Source organism: Arvicola amphibius, chromosome 9 (assembly GCF_903992535.2).
Source record: "Arvicola amphibius chromosome 9, mArvAmp1.2, whole genome shotgun sequence".
Taxonomy (NCBI): Eukaryota; Metazoa; Chordata; class Mammalia; order Rodentia; family Cricetidae; genus Arvicola; species Arvicola amphibius.
Window position 1 is genome coordinate 115,458,938 of NC_052055.2, and position 20,588 is coordinate 115,479,525.

The 20,588-nt window shown below is 48.1% G+C and overlaps 1 protein-coding gene across 2 annotated transcripts in view; it reads right to left on the bottom strand.

The window, feature by feature from the left end:
* The window catches only part of Cabin1 (calcineurin binding protein 1), a 130,078-nt gene that overhangs the window by 47,227 nt on the left and 62,263 nt on the right, over positions 1-20,588 (bottom strand). The window contains exons 27-29 of one of the 2 annotated variants that reach the window (XM_038341127.1): positions 13,405-13,503; positions 10,154-10,336; positions 4,216-4,547 (exon numbers count right to left, since the gene is read on the bottom strand). In XM_038341127.1, coding sequence (XP_038197055.1) covers positions 4,216-4,547; positions 10,154-10,336; positions 13,405-13,503 — 614 coding nt within the window. The remainder of the gene's footprint in view (positions 1-4,215; positions 4,548-10,153; positions 10,337-13,404; positions 13,504-20,588) is intronic. The other variant, XM_038341128.1, reaches the window with a different exon arrangement.

The window sequence follows — 20,588 nt, forward strand, 5'->3', positions numbered from 1 at the left end:
TTCTAAGCTTAAAGAATCTTATTTTTAACAGATGCTGCAGGCAAAGTATTCAAACCCCTTCAGACTTCTGCATCTACATCCCTTTGTGGGAGTAAGATTTGGGAAAACAGCAACCTTTATGTGGCAATCTGTCTTCCTCCCTCTGTACCCCCCCAGGCTCAAAGACTCTTTATCAAACCAAAAGGCAGGCATACTGAAATGCATTCCCGATTTGAGCAAGGAGTGTTGTAATCTTAGCACTAGTGAGACTGAGGCAGAAGGCTGGCCACAAGTCTGAGGCTAGCCTCAGCTAGCCTAATAAGAACTTACCTTAGCTAAGACATTATTCTAGAAAGCACACAAAGTAAAGCCTGCTAAGACCCTATTGGACGTAGTAGGCCCAAGACATTTTGAGAATACCAGGCAAAATAGCATTTTGCCTGTGGGGCAAAGAGAGGTACTGAATACCCAATTTAGGACTAATATACTTCTTAACAGTTGGGCCTGCTACCTAGCAAGTCCAGGGCTCAGTGGTCCTTGGAGATTCCACACTAGAATGTGCACTACCGTGGGGTCTCAACACAGGAGTCGGCCTCTGATCAAACCCAAAAAGTAGGTTCCTTCCACACAAGCCTTGGGCCAAAGCAGCAGGTTCTGATTAGGCTATTGTGTCCAGGCCACCCCTGCACAGACTCAGTGTTTGCCTTCTTGTGGCTGGCCTATTTCACTGAACACAACATCCTCAGGTTCATCCATATTGGTAGACTGAATAACATCCCACACTATTATTGATTACAAATTTTATTACTGTATTATTGAAACTGGGAATGTGTCTCACCAACTTCATTTTTCTTTAGCTGTTTGGCTCCAGGGCCCATTTTATCAGTCTCTCTGTCCTGGACTGTAATATACTTATAATAGTTACAGCAAAATTTGGAGGACCTGGGCTCCAGGACAACAGGACAAAGGTGGCCATGCATCATCTTTCACCCAGACCCCTACCTACTGGCGAGGGTAGGAGCCCAAACGATAAGAGACATCCTGAAACAACATGGAGGGCATCCAAGATTCCCCAGAAGACCTGGCCTTGGCAACTCTACAAGGCACAGTCCTCAGAAGGCCTAATTGGGTGTGGGGGGGTGCTGTACAGCGGCTACAGAGATGGAGGGACAGAGGAGATGGGTCTGGACAATGGGAAAGAAGGGCTGTTTGCCTACCCACCCCATTATCACAATTCTGCATCACCAGCAGACTCCTTCAACAAAACAGCCCTGGGCCTCCAAGAGTACCTAACCATCGATCCTGGGTCTGTCCCTAGGAGGATCTGTTCCACAACACACAGCAAGGCAATGATTTTACCTGGAGTGACATGTGAAAAGACCGAAGGGATCAGCAGCAGTTAAGTGTCCAACCCTGGGAGCTCTGCCTGTTGGATCCCTGAGTAGACAGACACCTAACAATCCAGCTGGCCACAGGAAAATGCCACTGCTAAGCCTATAGGCGGGTTGTGTAAAAAAATGTGCTGCTGTCAAATACACACATTGGGAAGTGTTTGTTAGTAAACACTTATGTGTGGAAAGAGGTCACTGCTTCCAAGTTAATGTTTCTGAATTAGTCAGCTACAACTGAGTTGTGTTCCAACATCTAAGCAGCTGCCAGCAGAGTTGGCACCCAAGACTCACCCCTAGAACAGAGGTTTGCCCTGAGCAGCAGAAAGGTATTAATTCATCCGCTCAGTAGAGCCTGGTGCTAACCTGTCATTCAAGTTGTAGACGGGAACTGGCGTTCAGCAAAGGCCTGTCAACGAAGCCCATAAAGGCTCCTCCAATAGTAGAGGCAGCCCAGGGACACAGTTGGGGTCCAGAGTATACTTGGTATGTTCTGGAAACATCCAATACACACGACATTCCACAGTGCTGTCTCCAAAGGAGGTCTAACATTGAGAAGACAGTGCAGGCCCCAGGGGAGTCTCTCTGAGAATCATGGCCAGCATTCCATTTTCACAAATGACGGAACCCAATCTAGGAATTCAGTACGAGAAGAGCCCACAGAAACTAATGGATGTGGCTGGGTTGACTCGGCTGATCTACCGCACGAACTACCACAGAATGACCAACATGACCTGGGGATCATTCCTGGGAAGAGCACAAGGGAAAACACATCACCCATAGGGGGACACACTCAACAGTGGAGGACAGTGGAGTAACAAGGTCTATAACTGAAGAACCCGATGCTCCAGACGCTCCAGCATTAATATTATCTGCACACAACAGCCAGAACAGTATCAGGCCTAAGAGTTTGTTTTCGGATATGGAATCATGGTTTCTCTTTGTGTCTCCTCCTTCCTTCACCCGCCCCTTCCTCTATGTCTTCTTTCCTGCCCTCTTTACTTTTGGTTTCTTAAAACCTAACTGCCCTAAAACTCAAACTCTGTGTAACTGAGGATAGCCCTGATTTTGTAATCCTTTGCCTCTACCTATCAATGACTGGGATAGTTAGGTGTGCATCATCTCCGACTACTTGTATTTTCTTAATCTTGACACAAACACTACTTTGACAACTCTCCTTCCGTGAAAGAGAAGTCTTTAATCAGCATATATTATACCTGGTGCCTGCTAAGTATTCTGTACGATGGCCCCCTTGGGACTGAAATAAGCCTTTAGCAGGACATAGAAGCTTGGAAGGGCAGAATAGCAACCCAGACTGTTTCCTACACAAGCCTGCACCCTCTTCTTGCTCCTTTCCAGGGTTGATAATCCATACCTGCCATCCTGCACCCCTCATTCTGTTTCAGCCTTTGCTGGGGAAAGCACACTGGAACAAGAACTGTCTGAGCTGAGCACAGCTGTATGGGGAATATGGAGGGGATTGATGTCTGACAATCTCCTCACTGGGACTGGAAAGGCTCTTACCGTGCGCTCTGCTGCTCCTCAAGGGGGAAAGGGTTACTAGAAGGAATGAAAGCAGAGAAGATGTGCAGCTCACGGCTTCAGCAGGGGAGACATGTGCTGGCTGGGATTTAACACCCAGCCCCTGAACACAAAAACCTGGTGCGTGGAGGTGAGGTTCACTGCCAAATGCAGGTCAGCTAGTGAGACCAGCTTTTCAGAGTAGGGGCAGCAATGTAACAGGCAGCAGATGGCCTCAGGCAGCTGGACACATCAGTCTACTATGGCTGGTACACACCTTACAGAGACTGGCGATGATGTGACTGACTCCGCCCCAGCTCTGCTGAGGCTAATTTTACCTGCTGTACTCTCAGAAAATTGGCCAAGCTATAGAATATGTCAGTCACTGCAAGGACAAGCCTTCTGACACCTAGTCCCCAGAGTTCTGTGAAGTAACTAGCACCAAGTCAGGGTCCATTTCTCTGGCCTACTACTCTACTTGGTTCTGCAAACATCCACAATGTGGGGCCCACAATGGGACAGCAGCACGCCTCTGGGAGAAGAGCCTGACTGAATTGGCAGGGTCACATGAAGGAAGGTCTCACAGCAAGACCTTATAAGATGCCCTGCTCACCTGGACACTCTAGCTCCTCCTAGCCCTAACCCACATGGTACTCTCCTGGGCTGCTGGCACTGTCTCTCCTCCCTCAAGCCTTACCTGTTGCCCCTCACACTACAGGTCTCAGCCTTCGTAGAGTTGCAGCAGCACCCGGAGCTCTGTGCACCCTGCTATTTTCTCTGTAGTGCTGGTCACAACAAAGCTGCCTGGCTTGCTCATGTGCATATTTTTAGCCCGCCACCCCCTTAGAGTATAGCTCTGCAGGAATGGGCACCAGGGGCAAGGGAACTCTCTTCCTGTCACCTCTTGAATGAGGAACAACCAAAGGAAAAGAAAGTCACTCTGGCCCTCCCACCAATGCTAAAAGCCAGAAAAAATGGTTTGACTGGAAAGTCCCCAGGAGTGATGAAGCCTAGGGCACAGCCATTGCTTTCTAAAAGAGCTGAAAGAGGCTGTCAGCATCCAACATCCACCAAGCAGGGGGTGGAAGATGGTTCAGGCAGCTGTACCTGTGAGGTGAGCCCAGAGCAAGGTGACAGCAAGGAGGCCTGTATTCCAGGGCACATGGTCCACGCTTTGGACTAGCTCTGGCTCTGCAGCTCTTCTTCACAACCCTCTCAGATGAATTAGCCAAGTCCTAACCCCAATGCTGTCTTGTTCTGCCTGAAAGCCTCCCAGGACACCTGTCTGGCTGGGGCGGCCATGCATACCCTTCAGGGCCCTTCTCACCCGGTGAGTCTTGCTGTAGGTGTAGAGAAAGGCCAGGCGGTAGAGACTCTTGTAGTGCTGTGGGAAGCGGCTCAAGCACAGGCAGAAGGAGGAGATGCATTGCTCTGTGAGGAACTGGCGCTGCTCCTCAGCACCTGCTGGGAGTCCCTGGGGAAAAGCCACCGGCTCCCCTGGGAGGTCACCCCTCTTCTTCCCATCCCATGAGGGAGGTGTGGACACCGGGGGCTTGCTGGGGATGTAAGCAGAGGCTGAGGAGTCTGCCACAGGCTTCTGGATGCCTTGATCTACAACCCGGAAGGCCTCTGTGCTCTCCAAGGACTCCTCAATTTTTCCTACGGTTAAGAAGAAGGAAGAGAAAGTCATTGTGGTTTAAGGTCTCTTTAGGTAGCAGTCCACCACAAATGATACAGACACCTCAGTGAGGTAGCAGGGACAGCTGGGTTGATGCCCATGCTTGGTGGGCAATCAACCCAGCAATGGGAGATACAGGGCCCACTGGTGGTTCTGGCTCAACCCCCAACTGGCTATGGTCACACAGGTTCCTGCCCCAAGACATGGGACACCCCAGTGGCTTGCAGCCAGAGGGCCTAGAGGCTACAGAGAGGAGGAGTTCCAAGCTGGGCTCTGGCTCCTACCTAGTGAGTATGGCATAGGTGGCATCAGGGCTGGTCGAGGCACACAGGAAAGCAGCGCACAGAGGGGAGGAGACATCAGCAGTGTGACACACCTGTTTCACTGGTATCGGGACCTCGACCTACAGCCTGTCCAACATCCTTCTCTGGGCTACTTCAGGTGTGCTGCTACGTGTTTATGCATGGTGCTTGATTGACAAGTCCAATACCTCCACACCCAGCCAGTATGGTGAAGACCAGAAGAACTCTCAAGATGGCAGTAACGAATGGCTTCACACCACCCCTCCTGAGGCACAGCCTCCTTGGCTGCCCAAAGAAGAGACTCTCTGGCCCAGGAAGCAAGAGACAAGGTGGCTTTTGGAGCACGACCCTGAGGCCTCCATGCATTTGGCATATTCTGAAAAGTCTGCCTGGGGAAGGAACCAGTACCACCTATTCCAAAGACAATCTGCACTGTGGGTTGAGCCTCAACAGCCCTCCCTCTACTGGGAGGGAGGCCCGGCAGTAGCTGAAACCCTAATATGGCAAAGTCAAGAAGACAAGGACTAAGACTCCAAGTTATCCTCACAGCAAGTACCAGCATAAATGGGCGGATCTCAGGTATGCAGCAAGCTTGACCATCATTGTTCTCCTTATCAAGGGAAGGGCTGGGCGGACATTCTCTGTCCCCCTCTGCTCCTCAGAACCCCTCTGCTCCCCTTTCCATCTACTTCAGTTGGACACACACACTCACCTCTGCCTTTTCCCACCTTACTCCTCTGCTCACAGGTCTTAGAGCTCCAAGTGTTTCCTCGCTCAGGTGTCCCCACCCTAAAGCGGTGTTTGTGGAGGAAAGGCACAAGACTGCCTCCTCTCCCAGCAGCCAGAGCTTACTAGGGCCTGTTCTCCTAGCTCCTACTGCTAACACCTCACCCCAGCTCCCACCCCACCATCTGAAGTAGACAGAATCACTGTCAGCAATCCTAGAGTCTCTACCGCCATGCTGTATAATCTCTCTCGTGGGCTCAGGATGCTGTCTGCACCCCTAGTCTAGAGCTGGGGCCACTGTCATCTTGCTCACAAGCACATTAGGTTTCTAATGTATTCCAAATATGGCTCAACACAACACAAGCAATGGGAACAATGGCTATGAGTCCAGCTGGAGGCTCCAGGAAGACAAGGGAACTGAATGACAATACAGTCCTTGGCCCCAGACAGGGAACAGGGGGCAGGGGATAGGGATAACACCAAATGACATAAAGTCTCAGAAACACAATTTTTACAGAAAGCAGGGAGAGGGAAAGAATTAATCCAAAAAGGGTTTGGCACACACAACTGAAGGACTAAAGAAAATGGAATCTCTGATAGTTGACTCAGTTGCTCAGAATTCTGGGGGGCCTGAGTGGTGTAGGAAAAATGAGGTAAACTGTGTCACCTGAACATGCACTCCCTCCACTAAGTGGGCCTAAGACCACTGGACTCTTCCACTTCCTTGATAAAGGAAGAGGGTCAGAAACATCTGCGGGATGCTTCCCAGCCAGGATGTCAAGTACTAACCTAACACCAGCAGCATGAAGATGGGATGATATGCTCCTCCCACACAAAGGTGAGAAAAACACACAGTGCCATGCAGCCTAAGCTAGATCTCATTGGCAAGAACTGACTTAGACTGCTTACGGTGTAGGTACTGAGGCTAGCAGGGTGCAGGAGTTCTAGGAAGCACAGAGGTCTGACAGAGAGAACTCGCTCTATCGAATGGGTTTCCCAGGAAGGGTAGAGAGACATGGCTGAACACCAGGCACAGACCTGTCACCACAGACAATGCCACTAAGTCTCTACTCATAGACCAGAGAATAGGCCACGTGGCCATGGTACAGAGTTTACTGCATGGACTCCATGGCTTACTGACTATTTCCACACTGGGTTTATATACTTCAGAGTGAGCTTGTTTAAGTGCTGAAATTCTAAGCAACGTTTTTCTCTCCATACACACACACACACACACACACACACACACACACTTCACTGCTGCTACCTTCACAATCTAGGCCTATATTGTGAAGATCTGACTCCTGCAAAGGTGAGCTTCAGAAAGGTGAAACAGTCGATGGTGTAAAAGCCTTTCCTTGAGCATTAGCAGACCAGTGTGAAGTGCGCCAGCCTCTGAAAAAAGAATGGAAGCTAGTCTCTCAGAAACAGGACCCTTCACACTTGCTGGACAATGTGGGAAGGAAGATGGCTCAGAGATCGGCATGGTCCCAGAGAAGACCCCCACTCCCTTCAATACCCAGTGCCTGAGGTAGATCCGGATCTGCCGCAGTCTGCTGTAGTGGACACCGAATGTATGACCAAGGGCCTGCATCCCATGCTATGGACTGCAGGAAGCAGCAGGTTGGTAGCAGGGTTGCCCAGAAGAGTGGGCCTGGAAGGTCAGGAGAGTGCAATAGACTTCAGTGCACAGTGGCCTGCAGCTTTGGCTCTCTCAGGGAGGCTGACTGCTGCTCAAGGTCAAAAAACTACCTAAACCAGTGGGGAGGGACACAGAACACACCATTTCATGCCTGTTGGGCACTGTAATGGTCTCTGGTTCTATGCTAACATTCCTTACCAACAGCCAGCAATGCACTGTCTGCCCCTGCCCCACCCCAACCAAGTCCTGAGTAGAAGAGAAGTAGCAGGAGTATACTAGCATACTCCCTATCAGTCTAGAAGGGTCCTGTCCCACACATGGTAGAGGGAGGCTGGTATGGTTTGGATGGGAAATGTACCCCAGAGGTCATGTGTCTGAACACTTGCTTTACAGCTATTTCAGGAAGCTGTGGAACCTTTAGGACACAGGGCTTAGCTGGAGGAATGCAGAGTGCTAGCCAGGTCCCACTCTACTCCTTCGTGACCTGTCAAGACATACCAAATCTTGCCACAGCTTCATCTGCAAAGGACAGAGCTCTAGCTTTGTAGACCATATCCCCATGAACTGTGTGAACCTCCCTTAAGGGTTTCTGTCCCGGACCTCCGTCACAGCAAGGGAACAGTAACTAACACCCAGTCATGATGACAGCTGCATGCACAGGAGTTCACTGCATGCTGGCACACAGAACACAGATAAACGGTCTCACTTGTCCAAAAGTAAAAATCATCATATTTTAAAACCAGAAATGCTATGTTAGGACAGGCAGAGTACGGTAATTCTTTTCCTCCTTCTAGTCCACACTTCCTGTCAGCATGACGGGGAGCACATACTGATGGCTGACAAAGTGAGGCAATGGCCGGATTTCTTTTTTTCTTTCTGGTTTTTAGGGACAAAATTTGTTATGCAGCCCAGTCTGCTATAAAACTTGTGATCCAGCAGCCTCAGCCGTTTGAGCACTGGATTACAGGTGTATATAACCATACCTGGTTTAACATTTTCTCTCTCCTTTCTCACCCCCCCCCCAACACTTTGTTGTTTTTTATTTTTGACAAAGTCTCACTGTGTAGTCCTGGCTGGCCTTGAACCCACAGAAATCCACCTGCTTCTGCTTCCCCAAGTTCTGGGATTAAAGCTATGCACCACCAAACCCAATTTTAACCTTGTCTCTTTATGGGGACCAAGCACAGGTGAGTCTGATAAGTCTCCTTGAAAGATCAGCCAGGGATAGCCAGCAGGGACCAAAGTGCTGGGAGAGTCCTATCCTCCTGCAAGTGGCTTTGGCTCCACTGCACAGTTCCAAGTGAATTCTTAACTTACATAGAAACTTGATGATAGGTCCAGGCCTCCAGAGTATGCAAGTTATCCCCCATCCAGCCCACTCAGAAGGCCACATAGGGTAGTGACTAAGCCTGAACTCCTCATTCTTTCTCAATCTCAAGCTCCTTGCCTGGAAACAGGAAAAGCCATGATGCTTTCTGCTGTGGGACAATGGTCTGTACCCTGTCACTTATATTTTAAATAAATGCTGATTGGCCAATAGCCAGGCAGAAAATATAGGCAGGGTGACCAGGCAGGAAGTATAGGTAGGGCAACAAGAATTCTGGGAAGAGGGAAGCTGCATTCTGCAATTGTGACCCAGCCATGGAGCAAGCAAGTTGTGACTGCCTTGCCAAAAAAGGTACTGAGCCATGTGGCTAACATAGACAAGAATAATGGGCTAATATAAGTTATAAGAGTTAATAAGAAGCCTGAGCTAATGGGCCAATCAGTTTATAACTAATGTAGACCTCTGTGTGATTTCTTTGGGACTTAACGACTGCAGGAACTGGGCAGGACAAAAACCTCAGTCAACAGCTTTCCTTTCCAGCTGGCTGAGAAGCCAGTGTCTGACCTGGAACACCTGATTGTGGGACTGGGTTGTCAGGCATGTACACACACGCATGTCCGCAGCAAGAATGAGAAAGTTCTTGGGAAGACAGTTTAATGGGTAAGGGCTTGCTGTGTAAGCACAAGGACCTCAATTCAGATTCCTTAAACCCATGTGAAACTGGACAGAGCAGTCTCTATTTTCATCTCAGAGTTCCTGTGGCAAGACAGGTGGTGGATACGGGGAATCCATGAAAGCTCATGGGCCAGGTAGTCTGTGGTACAACAGCAAAAAACCAAAAAAGACCTACTTAAATAAGGCTGAAGTGTGGACCTGTGCCCTGATGTCCATCTGTGTGCCACAGCACACATATACCCATGCCCACATATCACACACATTAAACAAGAAAGGAAATTTCAAAAATATATGGCCAACTAGTCACAGTCTGTGAGTGGCAGGCACCAGGGATGCCTCAGCCTGCATATAGTCATGCTACAAACTTAGAAGTGGGGCTCTGCCTAGGGAATCCCAAGGGAGCTGGGCATATCCCAGGCTTAGATCAGCGATCTCTGCCCAAAAAAGGCAGATTTCCCAAGAAGTCTGATATGATTCAGACTAAAAAGAAAACATATTTGTGACATTCAGAATCCCAAGACTTTTTCTAATAACCGTTCAACAAGGCTGGGGCAAGCACACTACGCTGACGCTGTGAGCATGGCTTTCCCAACAGGCTTTATGCGTCACTAAATATGACAAGTATCACAAAGCACACTTGGCAAACCACGCTGGTGCCAACACCTTAACTATCCTTATTTAATCCTCACAGTTCCTGGGATTTGGCACTGGGACCAGTCCTATCCTCTAGTGAGAACAGAGGACCAGAAAGGTAAGTAACTTTCCCACTAACACCCCAAGGCAAAAAAAAAAAAAAAAAGCAGAAGCATAAAGATGGGACTGAGCCTGAGTTTTTCAGGACCCAGAGACCTCAGTTCTTCCTGGACTGCCTCAGGAGATTAAAGCAGGCCCAAATTAGCAAGTCAGGCTTCTTACCTCTTTCCTCTACCGGCCCTGGAAGATCTTTACCAGTTGGTCCCGCTGGAGCACTGAGCCCAGATAGCCTCTTCTCTGCAAAGGGTTTTCGAGAACCCTCCAGCAAACTTGTGGGCTCATTAAAGAAGTCCTGTGTCGAGCTGGAGTCTGACAGGGCCACAGCGGTGCTGTCCTGGCTTCGGTCTGAAGGAAGGAGGAAAAGGGAGGACCATGAACTCACAACACCTCTGGCACAGAGGGGTCTACCAGGGCTAGGTTCCCAATGGCCCAGGACCATCCTGTAAGAGGTCCCCTTAGTGTACCATCCTAACTCTGCTAAGTACAACCCACCCTAGAGGCCCCAAGTCACTCAGAAAAGGCACTGATCTCTATGGTCAACCTTCCTGAGTTTCTCCAAACAGTGGTCTGGCAAACTCAACTGGCTCTTGTAGAAAAGCCCCGTGTGCACTGTCTACTGTAAAAATCCCTATGACGGCAGATTCCAAGCTACCAGTGTGCTGCTGGGAAGTGTGGCGCTAAGAACAGATGGAGCAGTCACCGTCATTAGAAGAGAAATGGCAATGGCAACGAATCAGCAAACCTTTTTAGGCAGCAGTATGTTCTAGAATGAAAAGTCTAGACTCCCTTAAGTCTTGGATACAAAGACAGGTTGTACTTGCTCCCTGGCTCTTCTCAAGTCTCTACAGGAACTCTAGGAGAAACACTAGAAGCAGAGCTGGCAGAAGGATTATCTGGGAATGCAGGTCTAGGGAGGAGGTGCAGGCTGTACTATAAAAGATTGGAAGCGTATCTGGACCCTTCACCTCTAAAGGACAAAAGCTCCAACCTTGACAGGTGGCAAACTTGCTGCCTCCAGGGCACAGGGGAAGGGAAAAGGAAGACTTTGATGTAAGAAAAGGCAAGAAACCCAACACTAGGAAGGGACAGGGTCACTAAGAAAGCTGTACCCCTGAGATGTGGGACACAGAGCCTTCCTAAGTCTGAGGCTAAACCAACAGAAGAAAGCCACTTTTGTCTCTGCCCCAGGCCAGCCAGCAAGCAAGAGAGCTGTCTCTACTGCAGAAGAGAGGAGCAGGCAAGCAGAGCCTGCAGAGGCCTAAAGTGGAAGAAAGTTAGAAAGCTGAGCAAAGTCTAATTGAGAGAGAATATGGAGCTAGTAGCACACTGAAGGTAATCATAGCAACAAATTGCAACCCAGCTCAAAGGCCCAGAGGTAGAACAGGTAAATCTATTCCAGAAATAAATGTATTGATTTCAGATAGCTTCTTTGAACCTACACATGATATCTGGTATCCACTATAAAATATAAGACAGATACATATGCATTAAGAAACAAAAACTCATACTGTAAAGAGGCAAAACAATCAATAGAACTAGAATCGGAGATGATCACGCACTATTTAAAATAGCAACAGTTAATGTGCTGCGTAGCGATGACTAGGATGGGAAGGAAGGCTGTGGTAGAAAGCCTGCACACTACCCATGAGCAGATGGTGAAATTCAGAAATGAGCTGGAATTTAAGAGTCAAATGCAGTTTCTAGAAATAAAAAACAGTAACAGAGATGAGGTGGTTTTTGTTGGGCTTCCCAGCAGACTTGACACAGTGGGATGAAGGAAGGATCAGAACTTGAAACTAGAGGACTGGGGAGACGACACAGGTTCAGAGCACTGGCTGCTCTTATAGTGGACCTGAGTTTCGTTCCCAACACACCATAGCGGCTCACAACCACCAGTTCCAGGGGATCTAGCAGCTCCTCTGGTCTCTGTGGGCAGGAGGCACTCATATTGTGCGTATATATGCATATATATAAATATATACATACATACACAGATGCACATATGTGCAAACAATACTCATATACACAGAAAAAAATAAAACTTAATTCCTGATATCACAAACTAGTTATAAACAATCCAATGGGGGGGAGCGGTGGAAAAGCAGAACAGAATACCTGAATGATCTAATCCATTAACCAGAGCACAAAAACGAGAGAAGCAAGACAGGAGAAAACACTGTAACAGACAATGACCAGAGCACCTGCCTAGCATATGCAAAACCCTGGGTTTGATCCCAGCATGGAAAAATTAAACACATAGATTGATTAAGACTTTCCAAAAATAAAGACATCGAGTCCCCAAGAATCTCAGAGAACACTAAGCAGGGAAAGGCCCCTCTACACTTGATGGAGGGGTCACACACGAGCAGACTCAGACTGCTGAAACCCAAGACAGAGAATCTTACAGAGTTCAGCAAAACACACACCACAGAAACAAAAGAAGAATAACAAGGGCTGGAGGGATGGCTCAGAGGTTAAGAGCACTAACTGCTCTTGCAGAGGACCTGGACTTGGTTCCCAGCATGCACATGGTGTTTCACAACAACCCCTAACTCTAGGGCCAAGGAGTCTGATGCCTTTTTCTGACTCTCAAAGGCTTCAGACAGAACACTCATATACATTAAATAAATAAATCTTTTTAAAAGGTGAAGAAGCCAGGCATGGTAGCACACATCTGGGAGGCAGAAGCAGGCGGATCTCTGTGAATTTGAGGCCAGCCTAGTCTACAGAGTTAGATCCAGGACAGCCAGGGCAACACAGAGAAGCCGTCTAGAAAAACCAAAAAAATAAAAAGCAAAAATAAATAAGATAAATAAAACTCTAAATAAGGTTAAGAAGAAGAAGGAAAAAAAACAAACAAACTACAAATTTCTGATCAGAAAGTATGCCTCAGATAATATCATTGTGTACCCACTATCTGGGGGCAGGGGGGCAAGATCGATTCTTTAATCAGTAAAAATAACTTCCTAAAAGGCAAGCGTTAACGAAGGTATTTCTCAGATAAGCAAAATCTGAGTAAAATCATTATCAGCAAATATGAGTCATATGAATGTTTAGACAGAAGGAACAAGAAGCCAAACAGAAAGCTGGACCTGTATAATGGAATTAAGCACGCTAGAAATGGCTAGTGTGGTGTCACTCACCTGTGGAGCCAGCACTGATGAGTAGGAGACAAGACTGTGCCAAAGAACTAAACTGAAGTGACAGCCATGGCACGGAGCCTTGCAGAGTACTGAGAGTAAACGAGCACAACAGCACAAAGCCGACACTGCCTTCAAGTAGGACAGCATCTTTCGAAGGTTGGTGGTGACGGACTGATAGTCCGTTAGCGGTAAGGCACTAACTAGAATTGTATAATACATGAGCAGAGGTCAATAGTTTGTATATCTGAAGGTGAGGGGACGAACAAGTACCTGCCCTCTCATCATGGCTGAGGTCAGTTTCACAAGGGCTTCTGAGCACAGGGGCAGAGGCAGACAGTGCCCGTGGCCCTTCCGTTCTTCCTTCGGAACCTTAGAAATCAAATACAGGTGACTATATTAGTGTCTATCAGGCAATCCTGAGGACCTGTGCGAGCCATTAGGTGGGCAAATCGTAAACACGGTGGAACCGTTTCCACCCAGTGTAAAGCCTGGACTCAGGAAGGGCAGACTGTCAGTGCTGAAATCCCGCTCTTTTGTGTCCTAGTGTAGAAATGTGCACTTTGGTTTCCCTCCATGTAAAATTAAGGAGAATGCTCACTTCCCACAACTGTCATCATAACTACATAGCTTAATAACCACCAAGTGCCTGAAGCAGTGAAGATGTCAGCTTAATTATCCATACCTAACTGTTTCAGAGCCTAGGTATGATTTATCAGGAATGTCTCAAAGGGATCATCAGCAGTTTCATTCTGAATGGTATTCACTGAGCCACACAGCAGTGGGGACAGGTGCACATCCTTAACCGGGGTCCAAGCACTGGCCTCCAGCAGAGGCATGCAGAGGAACACTGAGAATTAGCTCTAGCCTCCACCACCTGCTCCACCGCTCTGGCGTTGGGCCAAAGGTGGCATCGTGCAGCACAGCAGACCGTTGTCCAGTCCACTGCCAGGGAAGTGGCAGGTCATACGTTTCAGCTGGCCAGACACAGTAAGAACAGAGGATCTGGGCCGTGTCGAGACCCAAGCTGAAGCGGGGAGCTGACTAGATCTGCTGCCTCATACTGATGGAGAGCTCTTCCCTCATGCCTATTCCTTCCAGGGGCTTCATAAGCACTGCATAAGGGTAAAGGCCAGGCCTGCTATACTCAGAAATTCCAAACCCGAGTTTCCACTATACAGGAGTCATTTCTCCCTTTGTCTAAGTCAGACAGCCCATCTGCTATCTCTGCAGAAAGAGAATGCTGTCTCCAGTATCAAATAAAAAAATCAGTGCAGTTAACTTCAAAAAGTTATTATTGGGGTGGGATATGTGTGTGCCTGTGTGTGCATGCATATATGGGGGAGGGCCACAGCATCTATATGGAGGTCAGAGGACGGTTTGTGGAATCAGTTATCTTCTTCTGTCTTTATGTGGGCTCCAGGGATGGGACTCAGGTCACCAGGCTTGCTTAGTAAGTGCCTTTACCTGATAAGCCATCTTGCTAGTCCCTGTTGAAGAACTTTGAACTTAGGATCTCAGGCCCACATTCTAATCTCGGATCTGCTCCTGATACTCTGGACACAAAGGGCTGAATAACTGCTCTCTTAAGGCCCCCATTTCATGTTTTTACCACAAGTTTTAGTTTCCTAATTCCTGACCATGGGATCTCCACAGGGTCTATTTACTGACACACACTAATGACAGCACAGTGATCTATCCCACCCAAAGAAGTCACTCTGGCCTGGACAGGGAGCATGGATAGCTTGGGCAACGCTAGAGAGGCATCAATGCCTCCAGAAGATGGCAGGCCTTGTCCTTGCTGCTAAGGTCTCCATGAAAGCCAGGCCAGGGCTGCCCAGCTCATCTCAGGTGCCAGTAAACACCCTGAATGCACGGCTGACTGAGAAGTGCATCCAACACTGAGCTTCAGGAAGCAAGCCTCGCCAGGATGATCTCATCCCCTGGCAGACTGCCCCATCAGTTCACTGGCTCTCAAGCTGTTAGGCTCTGGGCCTGAAGGAATTGCCAGTTTGGTGGAATCCCAGCTGTGATCATTACAAAAACAGGGCAGACTTAAGCAAATGGGTATTTACTCCTAATGAGCCAATGCCCCCTCAACACTTCAACACGAGGGGACCACCAATCAACCGGCAGTGTAGGGAAGACTACAACAGAAATGGGGTGGGCAAGAACAGATGACAGAATGGAGGCTGGTTGTGAAAAGCAACACCCAACTGAGAACACTCTCTTAAGCCTCTTGAAGTAACAGACAGCCAACAGCAGCCACAGGAGAGGGACCAAGGAGGGACAGGCCTATGGACACACTTTCTCTGGCCCTTCCCCACACCTCTCACATGGATAAGAACCTCTAAGAGCTGGCAGAGCCCAGGCTGTCATTGGTCCTGAGGATGCGGTGGGAGCACCAGGTCTCTCCTCAGAGATGAGCACAGCTAATGGAAGCAGAGTCATCAGTCCTGTGGTAACAACCACAGGTCGCAGTGCTCGGCAGAGGTGGCGTGTGTGTGTGTGTGTGTGTGTGTGTGTGTGTGTGTGTGTGTGTGTGTGTGTGTGTGAGTGTGTGTGTGTGAGTGAGTGTGTTAGAGGTTCTGCACATGGCAGACATGGCAGAACTGGGAAGCTGGGGTGGAAGGGGACGCTGGCAACGCTGCTACCTACTCATGGAATTCTAGGGACTTACTTGGATTAAAAAGAGAAGACAACAAGAAGACAGTCAGCAGTATCTCTGCCTGGCATGCACAAAGTCCAAAGCTCAATTCCCAGCACCACAGAAAGCAGATGTGGTGGTGTACACTTGTATTTCCAACACTCACTAGGAGAGGTAGATGATCAGAAGCTTAAGGCCATCCTTGGCTACACATCAAGTTTGAGTCCAACCTGGATTACATGAGACTGTCTTCAAAAAACAAAGCAATACAAAAACTTTAAAAGAAAGAGGGGGGGGCTGGAGAGATGGCTCAGAGGTTAAGAGCATTGCCTGCTCTTCCAAAGGTCCTGAGTTCAATTCCCAGCAACCACATGGTGGCTCACAACTATCTGTAATGGGGTCTGGTGCCCTCTCTTGGCCTGCAGGAAAACACATAGACAGAATATTGTATACATAATAAATAAATATATTTTTAAAAAAAAGAAAGAGGGTAAGTTATTTTCTCCCTCGTACTTCTTTCAAGACTAAAAACTGTTAAGATTTAGTTTTGTTATTCTTAATTATGTTTAGGTGAGTATCTGCATGTGGGTATGTACGCCTGGGTGTTTAATGCCCTGAAGCTGGAGCTACAGGAGGCTGTGAGCCTCATGACATGGGTGCTGAGAACTGAACTGGGTCCTCGGGAAGAGAAACGAGTGCTCTTAACCACTGAGTTATCTTCTCCGGCGCCAAGATTAAAATCTTTAAATTACATGTCTTCCTCTTTATTGTGTATATGTGAACATGCATGCACACGTCTGACATGTGTACATGGAGGTCAGAGAGGTTCCAGGTTCTCTCCTTCTACCACGTAGGTCCTCAGGCTCAGCAAACGGCAAATGTGTCTTTTCCTGCTGAGCCGGCCATCTTGCTGCACCTCTACCCCTCTTCTCTTTCTTCCTGTGAGAAAAGAATCTTATTACATAATCTAGGATGCCCTGGAACTTGGGATCCTCCTACTTCAGGCTCCTGATTTCTGGGATTGCAGGCAGGCGTTACCATACCCAGCTAAGGTGAATTTCTTCAAACAAGAGACACAAATGGGATGGATGCAAAGGTCAGGATTCCGTTTCTCCCTGCTCCTGCTCCCTGATGAGTATGAAATGGTAGGTGGTTTACAATAATCCCGATTATAAACTCCAAGAAGGCACTCAAGGTTCCACATCAAGAACCCAACTGTTCAGAAGGAAGCCAAGTTCCCCTTCTTTAGCGCACAGGGTGAAGACAATGAAATGCTCTTATGGTGTGGCTCCGGCCTGGTGTGGCACTGCACACCTATAACTCCAGTACTTGGAGGCTGAGGCAGAATCTCTGTGACTCAAGACCCATCTAAACTACCTGTCAGGATCCAATCTAAAAATAAACAAATAGGTTGCTTTAGCAGGGCATGCATACAGGGCCTCCCATCTCCTCTCCTAGGGAGTCACATCTTCTTGGGCTCAGTTGACTAACACAAAGACTAAGAACTGAGATTGGAGAGATTACTTAGCAGTTAGGAGCCCTGACTGCTCTTCTAGAGGATCTGGGTTTGATTCCCACATGGAAGCTCACAACTGTCTGTGACTCCAGTCCCAGAGGATCCAACGTCCTTTTCTGACCTCCCAGGGCACCAGGTACATGCACTGTACCTAGACATAAATTCAGGCAAAATCATCATACACATACAAGTAGATTTAAAAAAAATCAGTCAAACTTACCATCTGGCTGGGTAACACGAATGGGGATCTCTAAGGACCACACACACACCCCAGTTCTGCCCCGAGTCTCAGAAGCTGGGGTGTATTTTTCTGAAGAAGCTGCTTGGTGGCCAACAGGAAAGAAGACTGGCACCAGCAAGTAGGCTGTGGGTTGGTTCTGAACATTTTTGAATGTTCTTTTCTTCACAGTAACAAATAGTTGGGGCAAGATTAGAAATATCTGGTTCTCTTAGTCACACAAAGGCAAGGAGCCACTCCCAGCCTGCTCTCTCTGAATCCTGAGGGTGAGCTGCCAGTCACCTGCTGAGGAAGCCCTGGCACCCTCTACTTCCAGGGCAGGACCCAAAGGAATGAGAGTCCACTACAAAGAAGGAAAGGGGTGGGTTTGGTGACAGAGAGGCAGCCTGTCCTGTCTGCTGTAAAAGGGAGCTCTGTGTGAAGTCTTTCTTCACCCAGGTTTAACTATGCTCAACACCACAGGATGCCCCAGACAGACAGACTGAGAGATTTTATGAGATGTATGCTTCCAGAATCTCCTTCAATGTGTTTGTGCCACTTGTTCCTACAGTAAGACTTACAACAGCTCCTGTTTATTCCCTCAGTTTAGGCCAATGGGCATGCAGAAAGACATGTGACCGTGCCATCAAATTGCAGTGGCACTGACCAGTGAACCTAAAGAGATCAGAATGCCTGCCAATCAGAGAACAAGTTTCTAAAAACCATGAGCTCAAGTAGAATCAACACTCTGAGAAATTTTCAAAGAGGAAACCCATTACTTTGCTACCCAGCTGCCAGGAAAGAATGGGTCCATCAGGAATAGGGCTGGCCACGGGAAACAGGTGTCCACAGCAGGCTGAGGAGATGCACCAACAAGAGACACCAGAAACACATACACCCTGAGAGAAAAGCAAGCAGCGGTGGGCAACAGAACATCACCCCATGGAAAGCAGGCTACACTCCCACCCTTTCACCCAGTTTCCCTGGGTCAATGAAGCAATGCCAGACACTTCAAGCTCCACCTCGCTCAGACAGTGGTGCTGGGAGTCTGATATTCATAGGGAAAAGAAAATGGTTTTTCTGTCTCTCCCACTCTAAATCTCAGGTCAGGACAAACACTGGCCACAAAGAATTCAACAGGCTTCCTGCACTCCTAAGGCTAGTGAGCATCACGCTCTGAACTCAACAGGAAGAAAAGAGGACACCACGACAGCTGGCAGCTCATGGCCAGCTAGTGAGCTTCCCAGGTGGCACAGCCGTGTATGGTGAGAATACCAAAAGTGATAAAGCCAGCACAGCTGCATGGCAAAGATCCAGCAAACCCGAGCCATATGACTGTCACCGTGACTCTTTCACTTTTGGTTTTGATCTCCACAAATTGCATTCTTAAGGGGCTTTTAATACTTGTACAACTTAGGGATATTGAATAGGAAATTTCTTATGAATCATTTATGCCTTCTCCCAAGAATACCGACTACTGCTTCTAAGCTTTCCCAGGAAAGTCCTGAACATATTACCCCTCCCCCCACACACACACTTTTAGGGAGATACTCTTATCTACTTGAAGGTTTTCTTTATGTCCTGGAGGTTGTGACACACAGAGAAGCCAGAGGTCTCCTTATGAGGCTCTGAGATATTCTTGGAACATCTGCTCCATACTTGCTCAGGAACAAGATAATCAGAACAAAGTTCAGGCTTCTTCCTATCATATGCCCAAGCAATTGCATGGCATATATGGCAGCAAAGTTAGACAGCTGGAGTTACCTCTGCCCTACACAGGGACTTCTATTGATGAACAAAGAAGGGTGTGGAAAGATGATAAAAGAATGAGGGGTCAGGACCTCCCTTTCTTAGAAAAGTTAACTTGTACTGTGATGTCATATGACCAAGGAATAGAAGAATACTAGGGTTAGACATACAAATAAATTCTATAAAGATATAAAATGAAAACCATTGTGTTATGCCAGAAATTAAATACTAACTGCAGCAACTTTGGCCTGACCACTCAGAGTTAACAATATACTGCTCGGGACATGGCAGTCTGCCAGGGCTGGCTTGAAGATTTTCTTTCTTTCTAGCATTCTTGAAACCGGAAGAGCTGCCTAGCAGTTGGGTTATGGGGTTGATGAGTAAAACAGATTGTAAAAGATAACTCTGTCTTGTCTGGTTTATCACTGACGACTAAAAGATATAACAAAGAAAGTAAAACACGAGTCCAAAACAAAAAAGAAATGATCTGTTTTGGAACAACACAATTCTATCCCTGCTTACTGAATTCTGTACAAATAAAGAAATACTCTATCTGCTAATCAGTCCAGCTGCAAGATTCTTCAACAACCAATGGCCTGACTCAATCCTTCCTCGCCGACTCCTTACCTCCTTTCTGGGATGGCCCCCAACACCCAGGAAGGCTCTCCCAATAAGACAAGGAGGACCTGTTTGTCCGGAGCCAAGGCAGGAGCCCCTGTGGCCCTGCCACTCTGCTGACTGCAGCTCTTGGAACCCAGCTGCTCTCCCAAGTTCTTTCCCCACAACATCCCTTTGTGCCCACCCTGTCCACCCAGCAACCAGACACTGCAGGGCTCTCTAACCCACATTGTCTTTGTCCTCCCGAATCTTCCTCAGTGCCTTGTAGCCTTACAGTCATCCCAATCCACAAACCCCAGAACAACCACTGTCTCAAGGTACCACCTAGGGACATGCAGGTCCAACCACAGCAGGGCTCAGGGCACTCTCATCTTAACTTTCCCCACGGTGCCCTCTTCCATGCCTAGCACACAGCAGGAGCTGTTGAACTGCCATCATCAGCAATGGCCTGAAAGAGGTTCTCAGAAAGGTGAAGAATAAGAGGGGAGCAGAAAGGAAGTAACTGGCTCTGTCCCCAATGACATGAACTCCCCTGGGACTCTCTTGCATTTTGGTCAGGTCTGTTTTCAGGAATATGGAGCTCCCACAAAACCTGACCTACCCTTCTCCCTAGGAAGGCAGGGTGAAGATCAGGCCCAGGACTGACTCAAGAGTCATTTGCAAACCTGGGGCCCTTAGTAGTCAGGGCACTGTGAACTACACACACAAGG